The 22,919-nt window shown below is 42.2% G+C and overlaps 1 protein-coding gene across 15 annotated transcripts in view; it reads right to left on the minus strand.

The window, feature by feature from the left end:
- FOXP1 (forkhead box P1) overlaps positions 1 to 22,919 on the minus strand; it is a 596,348-nt gene that overhangs the window by 220,136 nt on the left and 353,293 nt on the right. For all 15 annotated transcript variants that reach the window (XM_067755193.1, XM_067755190.1, XM_067755188.1 and 12 more), the window contains one exon: positions 10,088 to 10,272. In XM_067755193.1, coding sequence (XP_067611294.1) covers positions 10,088 to 10,261 — 174 coding nt within the window. In that variant the 5' untranslated portion in view covers positions 10,262 to 10,272. The remainder of the gene's footprint in view (positions 1 to 10,087; positions 10,273 to 22,919) is intronic.

The raw sequence follows: 22,919 nt of genomic DNA on the forward strand, positions 1-22,919 counted from the left end.
AACCACGGCCAAAGATGTCTGCTCTTCGAGTGACTCCTTCAGTGTCCCACCCTCCATTTTCTTAGTAGGCTGGCTGATTACCCTTCTAACCACCAATTGTGCCAAAACTTTTCATTTGTAAGAGGCATACAGGATTAGAGGATTAGAAAGCAACCCTGCAGGTATGATGACAACTACCCGTTAATTTACCATTTTGGAAAACGCAAAAGAAGTCTTAAAGTATGAGATATATACATATATATGGATACTTTAGCAAAAAAGGAGGGAACGATCCTTCGGTTTTGTTACTTGACAGTAAGTGGAGAAGGTTCTGGAAGGCAAATCTTGCCACGTCTGCCATTCACTAATCCAGGGGGGTCAACAAACTTTTTCCGTAAAGGACCAGGTAGTAAGTATTTTAGGTTTTGTGAGCCACACGTTCTCTGTTGCAACAACCCCCCTCTGCTGTGGTAGGGAGAAAGCAGCTGTAGACCAGAGAAAAAAGGGGCATGGCTGTATTCCAACAGAATCTTTATTTCGAAGCATAGGTGGCAGGCCAGATTTGGCCTCTGCCTTAGTTCCCCGACCCGCAGTATGGTCTGCACGTTCAACACAGTGCTTTGTACCTAGAACTTACCCAAAAAAGGTAATGGGTAATGAATGGCTGAGACAAGTTTAAAATAATTGCAGAACGCAATCTTGACAATTATCATTGTGAATCACTACATGACAGGATATCATCTTGACAATCATAACGGGGAATATCGCATACCCAGTTTATGCAGGACGCTTTCTTTCCCTCTTACAGCATATTAATGGTACAGTAAGTCTGTACATAAATGCCCATAACATATCCGTAGAATACACGGCACAAACTTTGTGTTTGTAAGACAAGTGTAAATGTAACGAAATAAATCAGCAGATCATGATCAAAACGCACGTTGCCAAGGCATTTTCACTTAGTACCCTGGCATGTTGAATTTCTATTGCGTGGAAATGGAAATATCATCACGAGGAGGGAAAAAAAATGAGGCAAGTTAAGCAATATTATCACAGTATTATTTATCATACACATTAGGACCAAAAATAGTCAGGAAAGAATGAGCATTATGTCATTCTCTCCCAGTCTTTAACCTTGAAAAGGGTGCTGAGTTCTTAGAGAGGATAACGGGAGTCAATACAAGAGGCTATAAAGATGGAACGACTTCTTACCGTGCAACCTTGAAAAACTAACACAATCATTACAACAATAAAAGGCTACTTTTGCCCTGTTCTAGGATGTTACGTCTTCTTTTATTAAATTTTTCCAAAACTCTTTCTTCCTTTGGCTCTGAGAGGCCCGGCTCTGCTGTTGAGAAGCAAAAGACATTTTACGCACAATTTTCCCTCCACACTAGAAAGAGGTATACTGTGCCCTTCAGTGAACATAAAATTGATATTATCATCTCTTAGTTTATATCTCACTACTTAACCTTCAGATTAAAAGTTATTGGATTTGAATGACTAAGACATCATGTCACCTTCCCTTCAATGTGGAGAGAGGGGTGTTGGGGGTGAGGGAAGGTACAGTGATAAAAACGCCGATTTCAGAAGAGCTGACACTTGCCTCTCTTGACAAGCGACATGATTCTGACAATTACTTATGGTTGCGTGGATGAGAAAGGGTGTAATGAACAGTCTACTTTAGGGAACTCTGTGGAAGATGAATCTGCGTCAGGAAGTTCATTTTATTTTGGGTACAGTCTCAAAGGCACAGTCTAAAAATGGGCCTACAGAGTTAATTCAGGGAGAACCTTAGGGTTACCAACTTCACAAAATAAAAAATCCTATCGCCTCCGAAGTCAGTATTTGCACTGTCAGTTTATATAGAAGATACTGGAAAATACTCTCTCGAGAAGGATTAAAGAGAACAGAGCTTCCTTCCCTCCACCCACCTCTACGCAGGGCTCAACTTCAACTCACAAACAAGCCCTGCTCTCCCTCACCAGTTGAATCTATACCCCCTAAATAGGTCTTCCAAGAGCACCAACTGTTTAATAATTACACATTGTATTTTTCCAACAAAGGAAACACAACAGGCACTCCCTTCACCTTAAAAAAACAAATTCATCTAAGAAACCTGTGTCAATATGAGACACTTTATCAAAGATCTAACTTGGTAGTTTTGTTCTCGAAGAGAGATAAGCGCATTCCCTGATCAATAGGAACACAAGCAGTTTATCAGCACTTCCCATGTGACTTTTGGAAGATATACTCATTAGTAACTGGCAGAGGCTAAAGGGAAAATATTCGATAATTTTAATCTGAATAAACACATACAATCAAAGTAGCGAGTTTGAGTGACATAGGAGGGTGTCTTTTTTTTAAACAGCCTTGAAACAAAAGCGGGACTTTTCCAAAATAAATCCACCCTTTATTTACAAATTATGTTTGTGCCTTCTTTATCATATCATAATAACCGATTAGTAACCGGTAGAAAGGAGCTTGGCTTCTCCTCCCGCTGCCCTTCTCTCTCTGTTTCACGGTGCACTGTTCTGCCCGTCATTCAGACTGGAAATCTTGAATCACCCCTCATAACTCCCACCTCTTGATGCCCCCACATCTCCTATTCCAAAAGGCAGTGTCGATTTGCCAACATGCCCTTGCAATGCTTGCTCGTGACCCAGGCCTTCCTTTCTCTTTCTGTTTCATTCATTCACAGAGGCTAAGAACTACTCTCCGCCAGGTACTGTGCTCTGTGCTGAGGAATGAATATCAGGGGATGAGAAAGGCCTATCCCTGTGCTTATGGGGCTGACAGCTGACCAAGGGCTTCCAAGGCAGGAGGAGAAATGCAGGGAACAAGGCAGGGTCAACAACACGGTACCCTCAATGACAGAAGGCCTGGGTTGGTGTCCCACTGCTAAATCCAGGACCAAGTGCAATGGCCTCAGAACTACGATTAATCTCTCCAGATCTCTTTCCTTCCAAGCCAGGCCGGGTCCAACCTTCTTTTTTACCTTCAGTCTACCACCTCTTGGATGGCCTTTCTTTTCAGCTTGGAAACCTCCCCCTGGCTTAGGAACTCAAGCCTCCCACAAACTGACCTCAGTTCAGCTTCTACTCACCTTCCCACCCCTCCAGGCTTTCTTTTCAGGCTCCAGCCAAAGAGACCCTCAAGTGATGCTCCCATACTTTCCCAGCACCTCATATAGCAATGTGGTCCCCACATTTCATCACACATAGGCGTGACACCATAAAGACGAAACGAAAATAGGCAAACAAATGAATTAATGAATTTCAAGAAATTGCAAGCTAAGAAACAAAGTTAAGACATGTTTTGCAGTCCATTTAGCAGCCGCCTTGAACCAAAGCTGAGGTCAGGCCAGTACGTGAAACTCTCTTCACCACATTTTCGTGTGAGAGAGGGGGGAAGAAAAAATACAGTTGTATTTCCACGAACCAAATCAAACACAGTATTCAGCACAGGGTCTCTGGAATGGTACAAGTAACACTTCATGATTACAATAGATGTGAGTTCAAAGACCAAGTGATGAAAAGAAACTTTCTAATATGGGGTTCAGTTCCCTACATAAACTTCCTTCTCTCCTGCTTCATCCACCACTTGCATTTATATTGCTATTCTACTTTGTCATAAAAGCAGTCACCTTGTAACCCTTTTTATCAAACAATCTGTGCGCTACCTAAAAGGACGCTAGACTCCATCGGGCGGGCTATAGGTTTACATTACACAAACACACCAATTCTGCCTGTTCAGCACTGGTTGTCAATAAAGGCAGGCACTTGCAAAACAGCAAAGTAGGTTGCCTGCCTTCAGAGAACAGATAGGAGCCTGCCAGTTGTGCAAAACAAACTCTTTGCAATCACCCAAGCTACTCTGTCAACAAATTACCATTAAAGTCATCCCTCCTGAAAGTTCAAAAAGATTTCTGATTAGACAAGAGATAGGGAGCATTTTTTTCTTTACTATTATTCTTAGCTCACAGGTCAGGGCTGAAAATTACCTTCCCAAAGGAGCAATGCCTTGTGAGTGAAGGTACACTTCACTCACGGTGAAATGCAGCATCCGGGTTTCTAGGACTACACTCTCTTACGTACTCGACTCTTTTTTTTTTCTGGGCCATCTTAATTTTCAGTGGAGAGATGAATGACACACAACTGTTCAGAAATCAGAACTTGAAAGAATTTCATACAAGGTTCACATCCCGGGTTACATAAATCTTTGACAACAATATTTGGATGGAAGGCAGACCTAAACAACAGAGTAGAGAACTAAATTTAGCATTCAGGGGGAAAGATGCCTTTTCCAGAAATAGCTACAAAAGGAATTGAGAAAAAGCGCAAGTCCGTTATTGTTGTGGCTGCTTTTTCTTTATTTGTAGGAATTATCTGAATTCCTGTCTGTTCCGTTTCAATTTGTTTGATTTTCGCTAACATGTTGGTGGCATTGATTCCTACAAAATATTTTTGACCATCAATATCGTCTATAGTATTTGAACTCTACCTTGTATCCCAGAAGAGGCTATCTGAGCAGAGCAATTCCTTTAACTTTTTTTAATTTTATGATCGAAAACTATAGCTTGGTCTTTATCTATGAGTGAAGGAAGGCGCTGGCCCCTATCACAGTCCCCAGCCCCATGAGGGCACCTAATAAAGATGAATAATCTCTTCTTCTTCTGTACTTTCTTCTGAAAGCTTCCCTCTTAGGATACAAAGATGCTGAACATCTTTACCCTTCCAGTGGCGTCCAGAGACCCTCCCTTTCAGACACAGTCCCTGGCTGCTACAATGGGAATTTGAGGGGATTCCCTACAGAGTTCATAAGGAACCTTTTTCAAAGAAAAAGAGAATGGTAAGGCTGAACTGGCCACTGACGCCTCATCTTTGCACCTACAGATACATACCTAATCACCTGGGCTTCCCTCTGTAGAAGCGTAAACAAGCAAAGGATGGCCTCTGGAATTTAACACGGTCCCCCACAGAAAGATGGGGGAGAATGAGAAACAAAGGGAGGGCCCCTATCATACAACCGTACTGCCCATCCAAACACTGACAGCTATTTCTTCCAGGCACTGTTTTCTACAGAGGCACTTAAAACTTGACATGTTGGTAGGACATTCTCCCTGTTCTGTTCGATATCCACTAGTAACTAGTAACTTCAGCCGATGCAGGGGACACGGGTTTGTGTCCCGGTCCGGGAAGATCCCACGTGCCGCGGAGTGGCTGGGCCCGTAAGCCATGGCCACTGGGCCTGCGTGTCCAGAGCCTGTGCTCCGCAACGGAAGGGGCCGCAACGGTGAGAGGCCCGCGTATCGCAAAAAAAAAAAAAAAAAACTAAAGGAAGGGATTCATTCTGCCATTTTGACAACGAAGAGAAGAATTTCTGAGTGTCTCTGGTCCTGTGTAATGACTCATCTTTTACCTCCTTCAATGGCTCATTGGCAAAATTCAACCCAGTGGATCCCCCTCCTTCTCGTGCATGATTTTGCAGAAGCTCCCTATCCTTTCTATTTTTCGTACCTCCTTAATAGTCATTGACTGTTTCTTTTCTTTTAAATTATTAACATGAAACATGTACGTCTTTTGGGCTAGAAGGTCCAACACCTTAAACCAAATGTCAAAGAAGCAATAATGAAGTAAACACATCACTTGTCCACACTCTCCAAATAATATATCTTTGAATTCCATATTTAGTTTATTGTTTTTAAATGTTCTTCTCACAAGACTACTTCTAAACTGCCCTTCTCACATAAAACGACAGCCACACCTCAACACTCTAGCAAGCAACGCTCTCCCTACACGGATCTGCAGACAATAAAAGTGCCAGGTGGTACCAAAAAAAAAAGAAAAGAAAAAAAGCCCATCATGAAATGGAATGTTGTTAAGAAATAGCTGTTTTATTTAACAGCTATTCATTTTTATTGAATAAACATTTTCTAGTATGCATTCTGTTAATTGACCTGACAGCATATGCTGTATACGGAGAAACTTCTAAACATTATGCTCTATGTAATATGCTTATCTGAAAAAGCTCTCATTTGCAGCAATATGGAAATAAAATCCTGCTTTCTAAAACTCAAGACTTTTAAAATGCATTAATCCACACAGTTTGTGAAATTGCTCTGGACATTTTAAAATCCTTTCTTTAAGAAAGAAAGAAAAAAAAAAAAACTTTAGTAATTGGTAATAGTATTTGTTGCTGCGTTTCATAATGGAGTAGTCCATATCCAATACAGAACTTTCACAGACCTAGAAATGGGACGGGGATAATAGGAAATAAAAAGCAGTGATGGTACTGGGTAAAGAATTATTCAATGGCTAAAAAGAAAATGTTCAGAAGCATTATCAAATTATATTATTAGAAAACTATTGTTATAAGAGTTTCATGCCCCAGATACAAGTAGAGTTGAAACATTACAGAGATAATACATTTAGTTTTGAGGAAGGAAGACAGTTTGTGAGTGTGTGGGCGGGCTCCTCCAGCTAATGGTAGCACCTCTCCTTGGCCGATGGCTTCTGAGTGATGATGGCAACTTCCAGAAAAGAATCACCAACTCCACTGCCCAGAGGGTACAAGTCAGCAAAGGTACTGGGTGGGAACTCAGGCTGACTGCCGGGCTATAGGCTCCCTGACTTAGTAGCAATTCACCTCCCAACAATCGTTACCCTTGTAGGAATACTGGCCACAGTTACCAGATCTGCTGATTTTTCAAGAGAAAATGTAAAAGCCAGATTTCTCGCATTTTTCTAAGTGGTCAACATAATACACACACACACACACACACACACACACACACACACACACACACACACACACACACACACACACACACACACACACACACACACACACACACAGTCTGTTTGGACCCAATTTAACCAACCTATAGACCAAACCCAGCACAGAAGTCACTCACTTCACAGCGAATCTTCGTGAAAGCCCTCCATCCTGAAAGGACACTTGCTCTCATTCGTAATTATCTTTGGTAATATCGATCAAACACAGAGAGGCTTGCGTTTATGTATTTTAAATCCCGGCACTAGGTAAAAATTCTCCCTATATCGTCAATGATTGTACTGGTGCAACTGGAAAATCCTAGAACATTTCAGTTTCATACACAGCATAATTAACTCATTTTTATACCAAGTCCTTTTAAGCCAGATCTTTTTGTTCCATGGACTTCTAACATATTTTACAGTTCTAATTCTCTTCCACTGTCCTACATTAATCAAAGCTGTAACCCCTGTTGTCTTTGTACTACAGAGTCAGAATGTGCCCCTGGCGAGGAATGGGGGAAAAGTCAACAGGAATTAAATTTCAGTGCAACTGTTTACTCAACTGTGGCCTGCAGTTATTGAAATTTTATCCGTGGTTTTGTGTGACTACCGCAGTAATGAATTCAGCATGGCTGTGATTTTCTCATTGCTGGTATTCTCACTTCAAGTAAAAACCTGTAGAATAAAAATGACGAAAACAACCCACATCCATCACGCTGACATTCGGATTTCTCCGAACTGTTTAATTGTAGCAGTTTTCAGTCTGTTAGAAAACTGATGATGCGAGTCCCGTAAAACTTTTCTCAATCCTGTCGGGGTTTTTTTCTTATTTCATCTACAGATTTTCTTTCCCCCCAACAACCTGTTAAGAGCCTCATCATACACTTAGGGAAGTCACACAGCTGTCAGTATTTTATTTTAAAAGACCAAAAAGGCCTGCCAACCACAATACGTGGGGTTTTAGCCACAATGATAGACCCAACTGCTTTCTTCCTTCCCCAAACATATCCTTGGCAATTAGAAATAAAATTGTTATAAAAATATTAAAAGCACTTCGAAGTACAATCAAAAGGTATTGACCTTTATACCAATCACCCATAACAACATAATTTCCAAAGTGGTCACAGCCGAGATAAAGAGGAAAGACATGAATAACTAATTTTGCTACTGATGGTTTTCAAGGAAGATGCTGTTAATATGCATGTATACAACTTTCTTCTGTGAGGTCAACTTGTGGTTGCTGTTCGTGGGGTCAGGCTGTGTGTGTGTGTGTGTGCGTGTTTGTGTTGATGGTATAAAAGTTTTTGGCTGGCTTACGACTTTGAGATAGTGGATGATTTTCAGTTTTTCAAATAAAAATCAGAAGAAGTTTATTTTCATTTATCCAATTAACATAATCTAAATACTACTTACTCGGGGTTCATACCACATCAGTCAATAGCCCCACTTCAACCACTCCATAAAGAAACGGTTGACCGGGCTTCCCGGGTGGCGCAGTGGTTGAGAGTCCGCCTGCCGATGCAGGGGACACGGGTTTGTGCCCCGGTCCGGGAAGATCCCACATGCCGCGGAGCGGCTGGGCCCGTGAGCCAAGGCCGCTGAGCCTGCGCGTCCGGAGCCTGTGCTCCGCAACGGGAGAGACCACAACAGTGAGAGGCCCACGTACCGCAGAAAAAAAAAAAAAAGAAACAGTTGACCTTGGCTTCTGTATGGTAAGGGCACAGAAAACGGCAAACCAAATTACCAACTCTTTATTCTCAACAGAACCATAAACATCTGAGAATATCAAATGAACAAATACACACACAAACACATGGATACCTTTCTACCATATACTGATAGGTTTTGTCAATAACCGCATTGGGGGGAATTTGGCCATTTGCACTAATGCAAGTGCCCAAAGTTTATACACAACATACATCATAAATCCCAGCTGATGTGATGCCCAGGAAGCAGGCACTATCGGATTTGAGCTGCCACTAAAAGAGAGATCAAATCACTTCAAGTCCTCTGCATTAAGACCTTAGCTTGTCTGTTAGTGTCCCCTTTCTCTCTGTTGTATCGTTCCCCAACAGATTCCATTGTCTCATGCTGGTTCCACCAACTTCCGATAGACTAACAATCTAATGGTTCCTTATTTGTAAAAAACTCTTAGTAAGGAGAAAATAATGCATGTTTTAGAGCCTGTCAAAGGCTATATCCCTAAAACAAGGAGGGACTGCCTTGGCTTCTCTGATATAGATCCCAAGAAAATGGTTTGAGAAAAGGTTTCTGTTTTTCTCTCTCTTCCCTCAACCCCCAGCACAATTTCCGTTTCACTCGAAAGTCCAAAGATGCACCATTCTTTTTACACCTTTTTCCAAATGGCACCATTACTTTGTACTGAATAAATGAATCAAACACTAAAATGCAACTAACATCATCCGTTATCATTAACAAAAACAAACAATATTTCCTAATTACAAGAGAGGCTGGGAAAACAATGCTTATCTTCAAGCAAATGCTATTTACTTATTTGAATCTGCGTCAACACTGGCCACACAATGCCATTTTCTGGGTCACACCCTTTACCATTTGGAAATATTTTACCAGTCACTCCCAGGTACCCACTTAAATGCCTACAAAGGATATAACAGAATGAATACATCGCAACTTACGTGCATTTTGGGGAGCCACCACTAAGAGAGCATTTAAAACACTGACAGGATTTAGTCACATACCAACTGCCATATGTAGGTAAGAAACATTTGTAAGTGGCCCATCTCCCGAAATTCCTCCAGGTAGCAGCAAGCACTTTCTTACACCGATGCCTATGTTATTGATGTCTTGTTATTTACCCAATTCTGCTTGGGTATTTCCATTTATTTCTATTCTCCTAAGTCACCTACTTTCCTCTCTTATAGCCCTCATTTCTCTTTTATCCTTGATCCCTTATTTTGTTTCTCTCATCATAAGGCTTAATAAGTCTATGTATTTCTTTTTTGATTCAAGCACTGGGAACCGTTTCTCCAAAGATCTGTTTTATTGCAAGTAGTTAAACTTTAGGCTGACACATTAGAGGCTCAAAGGAAGTGGCCAGAGGTCCACCCAACCTCATTTTCAACCACCATTCCCCAAGACAGAGGGGGCTTCCAAGACTCTACTTCTCAAGCCCTTGGCAGTTCCGTCTCTTAAAGCCAGTCACTGGGGCCCTGCTGCACTAGTGGCTTCAAAGATGGTGCTTACGGTCAGAGAGCCGGTGAGCACCAGACATTCGCAGCGGTCAAACGTCAGGGTGAGCAGTAGCATCGGCACCCACCGCCCGCCACAGCCCCCGCTCCAGAGCTCAGTACCTGCTGCTGCTGCACGTGGGCCAGATCGGCCGCCCCCACGTCCACGGCCGGCGTCTCCCCGTTGGGCCGCCCTTCCCGGAGGCCGCCGCACTCTAATAAGTGGTTGCCGCCGCTTGACCCATTCTGGATGGCTGAACCGTTACTTTTCGTCTCAGTCCCAGATTCTTGCATCATGACTCAAAAACCTGGTAGAAGGATTTTGAGGAGGGAGCCGGGGAGAAAGAAAAAAGCAGCTGTTAGCACAGTTGTTGTATATTAGGAGAAGGGCCCTGCCTTCAGTGTTGCCAAAATCTGTAAACAGTTGTCATTTCCTTTCACTCACGTTACCCCTTAGAAATGGTCCAATTGCCTAGTTTTTGAATACGGAACTGTAGAGCACAGGGAACTCTATCACTATTCTCTAACAGCCTAGGTGGGAAAAGAATCTGAAAAAGGACAGATGTACGTATATGGATAACTGAACCACTTTGCTGCTGTACACCTGAAACTGACACAACACTGTACATCAACAAGAGTCCAATATAAAATAAAAATTAAATTAAAAACTTGAGAAAAACAAATTCAAGTTTTGTTCTGAGAACTAGTTCTGAGAACTAGTATTGTTCTCTATATGTTATCTTTTTCCCCTTAGAAGAGAACAATTATTTTCAGGTGAACCTAGAATTTATGGTTGAATTTCTGTGATTATATTTGTGATTATTATATATTTTTTTGCTCAGAAACTGGTAAGTCATTCTGTTCAGCGTGTAACGTTACATTTTAGTATGTGCAGGCTCTGTGTTGTGTGTTACACTCTTAGAGAAATATTCTGCAAATTCAGTCTATCAGGAGATGACGCACATTACCAATAGGCTCCCCTGAGGTAATTCGTGCTGAAAACCCTTACACTCAAAACCCAAAAAGCATTTTACTGATTCACACTCCTTGGACTCATTCAGGTATTGAAACTCTTCAAAAGTGGCCTTTCCAATAAGATAGGCCTCTTTGAGGGAGAGGAAAAAAAAACTCCCCACTTTTCAGAAGCTAAACAAATTCAGACTCTTATCTTTGCCTTATGGTTAAAATTCTCCTGAGAAGTCCCATTCAAAGTTAGGTGTTTCTCATACTGGATTCCTAACCTCTAGCTTGGTTTAAGGCCTGAAAGGTCTGGGCCTTCTTATGTTTGTTTTGGAGAAAATGTTGCCTAGGCAGACCAAAGAAAAGTTCTGAATCTGAAAGTACTAAACATCAAATAAAAAAAAAAGAGATATACAGTAGTCCCCCCTTATCCACAGGGGATACGTTCCAAGATCCCTAGTGGATGCCTACTGAATCCTATATATGCTGTGGTTTTTCCGATACATACATACCTAAGACAAAGTGTAATTTCTAAATTAGGCATGGTAAGAGATTAACGATAATAACTAACAAGAAAAGAGAACAATTACAACAATTACTATAATGTAAGTTATGTGAATGTGGTCTCTCTCTAAGTATCTTGCTAGACATATTTAATGCCTTTTCCATCTTAAATAAGCACTTATCACGCACTATGGCCATAACTTTTGCTGCTCGAGGTATGACAGCAAAACTAGCATGAATTTCTTTTTTCTTGATTCGTTCTTCCCATAGATCTTAGCAACTTCACCATGTGATTTTTTTTCTTTTCTTATTACATTGAGAACTTTCACCTTCTCTCTCTCTCTCTCTTTTTTTTTTTTTTTGCGGCACACAGGCCTCTCACTGTTGTGGCCTCTCCCGTTGCGGAGCACAGGCTCCGGACGCACAGGCCCAGCGGCCATGGCTCACGGGCCCAGCCGCTCCGTGGCACGTGAGATCTTCCCGGACCGGGGCACGAACCCACGTCCCCTGAATCGGCAGGCGAACTCTCAACCACTGCGCCACCAGGGAAGCCCTCACCTTCCCTCTTAAAGGAGGCACTTTATGGCTTCTCCGTGGCACATCCAAATTGCCGGCATCACTCGTCTTGCACTTTGGGGCCGTCATTAAGTAAAGCAGACGTTACTACTTTACTTAAGGTGTAATAGGTGAACACAAGCACTGTGATACTAAGACACAACCGAGACGGCGACTAAGTGACAAATGGGTGGGAAACGCTGGACGAAGGGGTGACTCCCAGCGGGTTGGAGCAGGACGGTGAGACTTCATCACGCTGAGAATGGCGTGGAATCTAAAACTTAACAACTGTTTATTTCTGGAACTTTCCATTTAATATTTTTGGATTGAGGGTAACAAACCTCAGAGAGCAAAGCTGTGGATGAGGGAGGACAACTGTAAGTCCAAGGCAAGTCGCTAGAGAATGTGGCCTTTGTGTAAATACATTTCGCACTCCTTGTTGCTCTCTGGGTACAAAACCATTATCCCAAGGAGGCAATTCAGCTCTCAGTAAAGATGCCCAATTATGACGAAAGACAATATTTGCTAATATCAATTGTGACCACCTACTGATCACCAGTGTTGTGCTAGTCCCAGGGATTTATATGTATTCTCCAATTTAGTTCTCAGGACAATTCCTAGCCCCAGTTTCTACATGAGAAAACTAAGGCTCTGTGAGACTTCTTTTAATTTGCCCAGTAAATATCATAGCCACTAGTGGTGGAACCAAGATTTGGACAAATTCAGTCTGACGTGTTTTCTTAAAGTTGAGGTGAGGCGGGGGAAGGCAAACAGTGAAGATGCCAGGGTCACACTTGAAGTAGAGAGGCCAGAAAAAACAACAGTCACTAAAGGAAAATGGCAGCTCAAACGCCCAAGCTGAGAAATGCCCGTATAATTAAGACTTCAGTAAAGTGTGAAACACCAATCCTAGATAAAAGGGCGGGGGGAGATAAACTGGTTGGGAGATTGGGATTGACATATACACACCACTATATATAAAATACGTAACTAATGAGGACCTACTGTATAGCACAGGGAACTCTACTCAGTGCTCTGTGATGGCCCACGTGGGAAAAGAATGTAAAAAAGAGTGGATATATGAATATGTATAACTGATTCACTTTGCTGTACAGCAGAAACTAACACAACATTGTAAATCAACTCTACAATTTTGTATTAGTAAAAACTAATTTAAAAAAGAAGGGCAGGAAACTTCTAAACAAATTGATTCAAATCATGGAAAGACATATGTACCACCAGTGTTGCAGATTTCTCCCCCCACACGTGAAATATGTGACAACAGGGAAATTGAAACACTCTGGGCATCTTTAGAGGAGGTTGCCTTCTTGCTAGGATTGGTTTTAAGTCTCTTTTCTATAAACTCGTACAAAAAACAAATGGAAAAATTAGAGCAGAAAAATTCCTATCTGTCTTTATTTCCTTTCAGTGCATAGTATTATCCAATGTAACTATAAACTTCATAAACCCAGAAGACACATCTTTTTTTAAAGTTAATCCAATACTGAACTGGATTAAGAATGGCATTTTTTGTTAACAGGTGGGAAACAAACTCAGACACAACAGCTGATACACTCTCGTCTCTTTAGATCAGATATTTCAGTGATTATAGTCCTTAAAAAACTGTGTTCATAGTCTCACTGTCTGCAGAGTAAAGAATCTACCAAAAAACAGCTAAAACTTTCTCCGGTATGCAAGAACCAGGCAAAATGCAAGTACCTAGTTTATCACCAAAAAATAAATAAATCTGTCAAACGCAGGTACTTTTCCCCCCAACATTTCCGTTTCTCTGCCACAAACTTGCCCCTGCATATAGAAGCGAAGGAAAAGACAGTGTTTAGGGATTTAAGGAAGAGAACGGTTGTCTTAGTGGTGAGCAAGGAAACCCATTTAATTATTAGGATATGTCACAAGCATAGCTAAAGAAAAAAAGTTTTTAACCTTCCAGAAAGCCTGTCCATTACAGGGGTTTCCCACCCCACAAAGACAAAAACACTGTCCATACCTAAACTCTATACCTGCCCTCAGAATGGGATATATTTAGCCAAACAGCCTGTCCAGAGACAGGCTGTAGCAGAGCTACAGGTAAAATGCTGCTTTCAAACCACGTGACCATCAGGACCCCAGACCTGAAGACAGGTGTTGGTCGAAGAGTCCCCGCTCCTGTTTCCGGAGTTTGACACCATCATGGTGGGTGGAGTACGAACTATCCCCAGTGCACAATTTGATGAGAAGGGTTTGGTCCATGCAGTTCCAAAGAAGACTGCCAAGTCCTCCAGCACAAGTTTTGCAGGCATCAAGCCAAGCAGCTTGGCTTGCGAACCAGGTTTGTGCGAGTGCAGGCTTTGGGACCAAAATTGCATAAAGGATTATTTTGGTCCGAGGATGTCCTTAATTAGTCAAGTGCTAACAGTAGTATGTCAGTTGGAAGATTTAAATTTTCCCATAATCTCCCACACCAATCAGGAGAAAACAGGTTTTTTGAAAAGCACATGTGAAAAATGAGGAGTGTCGATGTCTAAGAACATTTCTAACAATATCTGGCCTGGCAGTTCTTTCTTTCTATGGAATGTTCCAAGCCATTTAATAAGCCTTTATATCTGTGTCATGCTGCCCAAACTACAAAGCCCTCTTATGTGTTTTTCAAACGCAGAAGAATTCTCTGAGGGAGAAAAAGCAGGGAATGCTATTCCCATTTTACAGATAAGAAAACTAAACCGCAGCAGGTTAAGGAAGAGATACCGCCAGAATCACTCCCCATTGCAGACGTGAACTTGTCCGTTCAAAAACCGGTGAGAGGGCTTCCCTGGTGGCGCAGTGGTTGGGAGTCCGCCTGCCGATGCAGGGGACGCGGGTTCGTGCCCCGGTCCGGGAGGATCCCACGTGCCGCGGAGAGGCTGGGCCCGTGAGCCATGGCCGCTGGGCCTGCGCGTCTGGAGCCTGTGCTCCACAACGGGAGAGGCCACAGCGGTGAGAGGCCCGCGTACCGCAAAAAAAAAAAAAAAAAAAAAAACCGGTGAGAGAATTTCCCATTTGCAAAGTCCTGTGCTAGGTGGTGATGCAAAGTACATGGACGGAAAGAAAACAAAGTCAAAACCCAAAAAGACAACAATGAGGGTGGCAGGTAGACAAAGAAAAGCATATACAATACAAAGCTGAAAGTGTCAGCATTCTTTAGCGAACCACTGTATTTTGTCTCTTTCTATTGAGTTTTACAATTTTCGCGTCACCTAAAGCAAGTCATGGGAGAGGCATCTGTGTTTTCTAACATAGCATGCTGGACCCTCTATTCTTCCGTGCTTGTCCCAGGCACCCCGTGTGCATAACCTCCGCTTTCCTCTGGGACACCCTAAAACCAATGAACTGCTTTGCTCGTGACAAACTGAAAACAACAAATAGCGCACAACCATCCAAAGTGCCTGAATAGGAAAGACACGGCACCTGGAGGGCACGGCCATGCCACACCCACTCATAAGTCCTTTCTGGAGAAACAAAGCCCAACCTTCCTCTGACTTTCTCTATGGCTTCTCTGAAGGCGCGGGGCGTGTTTAAATCACATATGATCCATTCAACACAACCTCACAAAAGCTGATGCTACAAATCCCACAGATGTCGGAAAGCTTAAGGAAGCCAAAATGGCCCGCTTCTCGTCTTGCTTGGAAACATTACAGAGCTACTGATTTCAAAAGATCGATTTTTGTGCTGGAGGGACTTGTAGGAAGGATAAGAACTGAGTTTAGCGTGCTTATTTATTGTCATTGCCAACAGAGCTGCTCTCTGGAAGTATTCTGGAAAATTCATAATATCCTGGCCAATGTATTTATAGTAAATGAAAGCAATGCTTTCTTATTATGATTATTTCCTTGGTTACAGTGTTGATGCTGAAAATTTAAGGAAAATAAAGCCCTTGTTATCATGCTTGTGAAAGATTTTAAGCTAACAAAAAGTTCAGTCTCGATTCCAGGGCAGTTAATTAAGGTTGACCAAGTCAGGCAGAAGTAAATTAACTTGGCTGATCAATTATTTATATGAAGCAGAATAAATGCCCTTAAAGAACTTGGTCTGTTCATGAAAGGATGTGTAAATTAAACTAAACATAGTTTTGTAAAATATATTTCTACGTCTATGGGGAGAGGAGAAGAAAAGTTAACGGTGAAATCACTTTTTAGGCAAATGATTAGAGTGATTACACGGTCCTCCTCCACCCAAAGAAGAAAAATCCTCTTTCTCATTGTTCATCCATGTGTGAGGACACAAGGAAAATGGCATGCATTTTGAAGAGATAACAGAAGCTCTGAGGAAGGAAAAAAAAAAAAAAGAAGGATGGATGGAAAGGTGGAAGGAAGGAAGTGACGGAGGAAAGGAGGAAGTGGGGGAGGAAGAGGACAACTCTAAAAATGGAGAGACTGTGAATTCCTACACAAGCATCCCTCAGAGACGTTGCAGGTTTAGTTCCAGACCACTGCCACAAAGCGAATATCGAACAAAGTGAATATTGCAATAAAGCGAGTCACAATTTTTTTTGGTTTCCCAGTGCACATAAAAGTTATGTTTCCACTATACTGTAGTCTAATAAGTGTGCAATAGCATTATGTCTGAAAAACAAGGTACATCCCTTAATTAAAAAATACTTCATTGCTGAAAAATGCTAACCACCCTTTGAGCCTTCAGGAAGTTGTCATTTTTTGCAACAGTCATATCAAAGATCACTGATCATAGATCACGTTAACAAACATAATAATGAAAAAGTTTGAAATCTGGCAAGAATTACCAAAATGTGACACAAAGACACCAACTGAGCAAATAATGCCGGAAAACACGGGGCCGACAGACTTGTTCGACACAGGGTTGCCACAAATCTTCAATTTATACAAAAAGAAAAAAAGAAAAATGCAGTATCTGTGAAGTGTAATAAAGCGAAGTGCAATAAAAGAAGGGTATGTCTGTATTCTGGAAACCTTGAACACGTTCTGACTCCATCATCAGTTACACTCCACACAGGGTGTGCAGACGGGTCAAGAAGGAGGGTGGGAGTCAGGCTAGCTCTTGTTCTAAAGAAGTACTCTTTGGGACTTCCCGGGAGGCACAGTGGTTAAGAATCCACCTGCCAATGCAGGGGACGTGGGTTAGATCCCTGGTCCGGAAAGATCCCACATGCCACGAAGCAACTAAGCCCGTGCACCACAACTACTGAGCCTGCGCTCTAGAGCCCACAAGCCACAACTACTGAGCCTGTGCACCACAACTACTGAAGCCCACGTGCCCAGGAGCCCACGTGCTGCAAACAACTAAGCCGACACACCTAGAGCCCGTGCTCCACAACAAGAGAAGCCACTGCAATGAGAAGCCCACGCACCGCAATGAAGAGTAGATCCCACTCGCCGCAACTAGAGAAAGCCCACGTGCAGCAATGAAGACCCAACGCAGCCAAAAATAAAAAAAAAAAAGAAGTACTGCTTAAAATCCTCATGTTGCATCATGAAGTTTCAAAATCCTGATCATGTTCATGTGGTTCAGGAAAGAAGAAATAAAACCTGTCTGTATTAAGAATATAAAGCCAACATGCACTTCTGGGTCTCATCAGGTAAATGATCTGGTTCCCTTTAAATGTGCAAACGATTTACCTGGCAACATGAAACCTAGGAGTTTTAAGGTGTAGCTAAGGGGATCCCCCCCGCCATCGTAGTTCAGCGGGGTGGCCTGGGAAACTAAACCACCCGGTACTCTTACTTACTCTCATTCAAGTCAGGGAATCAAGCCACAGAAAGCATCCAGACGGAAGTTAGAGCCTCTCAGTAGAAGGCTTTACATTTCCTAGAGGGAGACACACGCTTTTCAATCGTTCATCCTTTACCTGGCAAGATGCTACTGGGGCAGGTGGCAGTGAGGAGATGAAGGGCTGGTGGAGGGGATTACAAGTGAAGTGTAGCGGTTAAGGAAGCGGGCGATGGAGGGGCCTCGACTGGCCCCAAGATACTGAATGACCGTCTACAAGTGGTAGGCTCATAGCATACTCTCAAAGATAAAACAAGAAGGGGCGGGGGGGGGGGAGGAAAAGAATAGGTGAAACAGAGTGACCACAGTTGATTATTTTCTCATCCAAGAGCACTTCCGCAAGCTGTCAATGAACCCTTCAGACACCACCGCCTGTCCGTCCACTGCCCCCACTGGCAGGAGTCCCATTTCATGGAAAGACCATCCGAGAGCCAAGTTTAGGAAGACAAGTCAGGGTGCTGACTGTGCTGTGAAGGCACCATCTTCCAATACCAAATTTTCATAATTATAACAGAAAGGCGTAAAATTTTCTAACGCATGGCAGTTCAAAAAGTAATCAAGGGAAGGAGCCGGAGGGCTATTTTAATATATGCAAAGCTAGTGACCCACAGTAAATGGGAAGTAAGCCACAATGAATACAAATAATGCACACAGACTGAAGTCCTGGTCTGATGAGAGACGGCTAAAATTAACACCCAATTAATTTCCGAATTGACAAACAAATGAAACCCATAAATCTACTTTCTCATTAATTTTCTCGTGGTATAACTTAAAGCAGTAATATGAGGGCAAAAACTGAGCATTATCCATCATAAATACCAAAAAGATAGCAGTGTAACACCATAAATTATGCATATTACCTGTTGTTAAAAATGATTTATGAATTATCAACTTTATCATGCACTGTAGATATCTAGATCCATCTTTTAAAAATCTGAAATTTCTTCTTAAAGAGGAAAAAGTTCAGGAGCAATGAAATGGTCAAAAGCATGTTAAAAAAAAAAAAGTGGGGGCTTCCCTGGTGGCGCAGTGGTTGAGAGTCCGCCTGCCGATGCAGGGGACATGGGTTCGTGCCCCGGTCCGGGAGGATCCCACATGTCGCGGAGCGGCTGCGCCCGTGAGCCATGGCCGCTGGGCCTGCGCATCCGGAGCCTGTGCTCCGCAACGGGAGAGGCCGCAACAGTGAGAGGCCCGCGTAGCGCCAAAAAAAAAAGTGGCCACTTATTTAGTCATATGGGAGGATTAGGGCCAAATTAGAATCTTCACAGATCTTAGGTTAGAAGGGATTGAGAGTATCATGCAGGTGATGGGCTGGGCCTCTCGGGGAGGAGAAGAAATAAATAAGTTCCAGGAGCACCCCTCCAAGGTGGCATTGGCATTTGTGTGTTAAAGGAGCTACCCACCCCTCTGCCCTTCAAGAACGCAGGAAATGCAGGGTTTGATGTGAAAAAGGAATGGGTACAGGCCACAGTATGGTGGATACATCTCAGAGAGCCAGAATCTGTAACAACAGGGATTCAGTGAAAAAAGGAATCCTCAGTAGGTGAGAAGTGTGGGATGAAAATTCTGTTCATTGTTAATAAGGTAATAATTGAAAACAATAATACTGCAAAAATTAATAATAATGTAGCTCTCTTACCTTTACAGCTCAAAGGAGGGGAAAGAAAAAGAAATAGGAACTAGTTTCTATTTATCAATTGAACCAGAAGCACTTTATACTTATCAATTAAATGGAAGAAAAAGCATTCAGATTAAAATGATTTCCTTCTGCACCTCTCCACCTCCATGTGTTTGATAAGAATTAAAAGTCAAAAATTCCTTTATCTCCCACTTGACTTTCAGACATGCCTTGCACAGAATGGGCATTCAATACATAATTGCTGAATTTTTAACTAAATGATTACACAACAGAAAAATACAAGTCCAACCTCTCAATCAAATGAGATCAAGGGCTTGTAGTCACCACCTTTTATGTTGCTTCTTCTAAACTACTCTGTTTCCTGTACTTCTTGGGAATGACTAACCGTTTCGCAGTTCTAAAACTCCGAAAAGAACTTGTGCCATTACATCATTTTAAGTCTTCATAGAAGTAGGATTGTCCCAGTTGGAAGAGAATTAGAAGAATAGGGTGGTAACGAAATGATGTTCCTAACAAAAAGATGGTTTCCCTTTTCTACTAGCCTTTCCAGGTGAAGACAGGAGACTTCGAACTTCCAAGGAAAAGGCATTTCTCAAGTTTAATTCCAGGGCAGCAAAGCTTTTCAGAGAAACTGTAGATGCCTCCGTCTCACGACCTGTTGTAACCAAACTTTCTGAGACTCTGTACTCTTTATAAGACATCCATGAGTACAAAGGACAAGCATCCCACTCTCTTAAAAGTTTGTATTTTTAGAACTTCGGCGACCATTGGTCTTGTTTTCCTTCTCTCTCAGTAGACAAGAGTTTAAGTGTTGTGATCATGGCAACTGTGGGCAAACTATAGAAGTTAGAAAGAAGCCGCTCTAGGAAACAGAAGTACAAAGCAGAATCCATACCCACTCCCTGTCATATTAATCCAGACGAGCTCAAATAATTAAACAGAGACTAAAAAGGAGCCTTGCCAATCCAGGACTAGGCTGTTTGCTTTGCCACAAGGAAGCCGCTGAAGCTTAGGGTCTGACGGAGCCAGGTGTTCCGCGGAGCTTAATTAAAATGCATTTTCATAGAACAAAACAGATTTTAAGTTTGAGAACTGACAAAGCCTGTAGAACTTTAATCATTCAAACAGCTGAACTCTCAGAAAGAGTCTGGTGGAATAAAGTGACAGACAACCAGTTCAGAATATATATTTTTTTCACTTCCATATTTTATATAGTTGCATATACATGGGGCTGGGTTCCTAACAGCAATTAATGACCAGCATGTTCGATGACACACTTCACGTGTCTCCCATTTCTCCTGCAGCCCCTAACTGCCATGGTGGCCAAAGTGAACAATAAGCTCACAGCATCATGGCAACTTCATGAATGCAGCCCATCAGAAGTCTGTTGCTTGCATTTCTCCATTGCGTGAAAGGGACAATTATTTAATTTTATCCTTGAAAAACTCCAATATGAATGTATGCATTTCTCCTCCCTCCCCAAAGTCCCTCTTAACAGAGAGATTAGCAGGCTTTTACTGATATGAAAGACCACCATTTGTGGAAGGTCATGACCCCCCAGCCTCCAGCCTCCCCCCAGTCTGTGGTGTATCCTTGTAATTTACAGCAAAGGCTAGCAAGCCCTGCCCAGTGTTGAAACACAAGGCAAAGTCAGAAACAGCAACAAACAATAATTTAAAAAACAGAAAACAAAGATGATGTGAGCTGAGTTTGCTCTGTTGTTTGCAAAACATGACAAAAGACAGGCTCCTGTTGGCTTTTATCTAATGTGCTTGCCTGTGTCCAAGAGTCTGTCTCTCTCTCTCTCTCTCTCTCTCACACACACACACACACACACACACACGCACACGCACACACGCACACGCGCACACACACACCCTCCAAGCCGAATAAAGAGATACAAGGTCTGTTTTACTTAACTAGAAAGGATACAATGCCTAAGTGCATTTTAAAATGAGACAGGTAAGTGTAACAGGTAAGAATCAAAATACTAGCTTTTAAAAATATATCCCTGCATATTAATTGCATGTTTTCCTCTCAGGACGTCTCTGTATCACAGAGGAATTGTTCAGAACATATTAAACTAAAAGTTTATCTTCCTTTTTCAAACTTGATAGAGTACATGCACCACAGACCGTCCATAGAGAGCCCACAGGACAACACACAACACACACCAAATGCAAAATCCAAGGATTGTACCTTTCGGAGGTGATTGCCTTGTTCATAGCACTACACTTTTTCTCCTAGACCTTTTAAGTCCTTGTTTGTTCCACAAAGAGTTTTCTAGCCATCTGATGTTCTATTACTGAGCTACCGGCCTTTCAGGAGAGCTCTCTCCCTTCTGAAAAAAGCAAACAACTGCATAGATATCATTACACTAAGGAAATCTCTTAGAAAAACCAAACAACTCGCTAATCTCTCCAGCCCCTTCATCTAAGCAAAAGATAAGAAAAGCAAACCTAAGTCTGTTTCAACCACATTCCAGGGACAAGTTCCCCTTTTCCTTTCTTTATCGAAATTCTAGCATTTAAATTTTTTTGTTGTTTTTTTTTCGCGTGTGTGTGTGTGTGTGTGTGCGTGTGCGTGTGTGTGTGTGTGTGTGCGCGCGTGTGTGCGTGTGTTTTTAAAAAACAGACCTTGCAGGATAAACTGCTGCTCACACCCGCAAACAAAGCAATATTTGTTTAATAACGATTGCTGCCATGGGTACAGTAAACAAGGGGCCCAGCACTTGTGTTTATGAACAAACACATCATCTTACAAGAGCAATTTAACATTAACCAGGTGGAATAATCAACAGATTTCATAGGTGACACCAGGGGCAGGACTAATGTAAACAGAACTGGGGAGGAGAGTGGGGCTACTCTTAGGGAATCAAGGTCGAGGTAAATGCATTACAGAGTAAACAGCTGCAAAGAAGGCAAGATAAACAAACAGTCATTCTTCTGACATTTAGAGAGGCAGAAAGGTTGTACGTTACATAGATCAGCTGCTGACCACCATGAAATCAAACCAGTTGGAGACCAGGCCTGCTTGTTTGCACAATGCCATGTTTGCTTATAAACAACAATTTGCCGTTACCAACCTCGCATTACTCATCATCACATAAGCCAGAGCGAATCAAGTGAAATCCGGTTAACTCTTTACTGGTGACGTTACTTGGCAATCCAAAAAAAGCATGGCCCCCTTTAAGAAAAAGAGGTTCTCCCCCCCCACCGGCCCCAAATGAAACAGAGTTCAGTCAAATGCCCTTTTATTTCCTGGCTTGTAGGTAAAAATAAAGCATCTACACGGTTTCAACTACTATAGGTTGCATCTGGTAACAGCTTTAAAAGACTGTAATATTTTCATGCTTGAGTAACCATGCATTCATTTCCTGGGCTCATCTCCTTTTATCAATGAAATATATGGGTCAAACACGGATTCAGATCTGGAATGTTTTATCTAGAAGGAAAACCCTGATGTTCCTTTCTCCCCAAGTTTCTTGATCCAAGATACCCTCAAGCACACAGTATCCACAAA

The sequence above is a fragment of the Pseudorca crassidens genome, chromosome 10 (assembly GCF_039906515.1).
Source record: "Pseudorca crassidens isolate mPseCra1 chromosome 10, mPseCra1.hap1, whole genome shotgun sequence".
Taxonomy (NCBI): Eukaryota; Metazoa; Chordata; class Mammalia; order Artiodactyla; family Delphinidae; genus Pseudorca; species Pseudorca crassidens.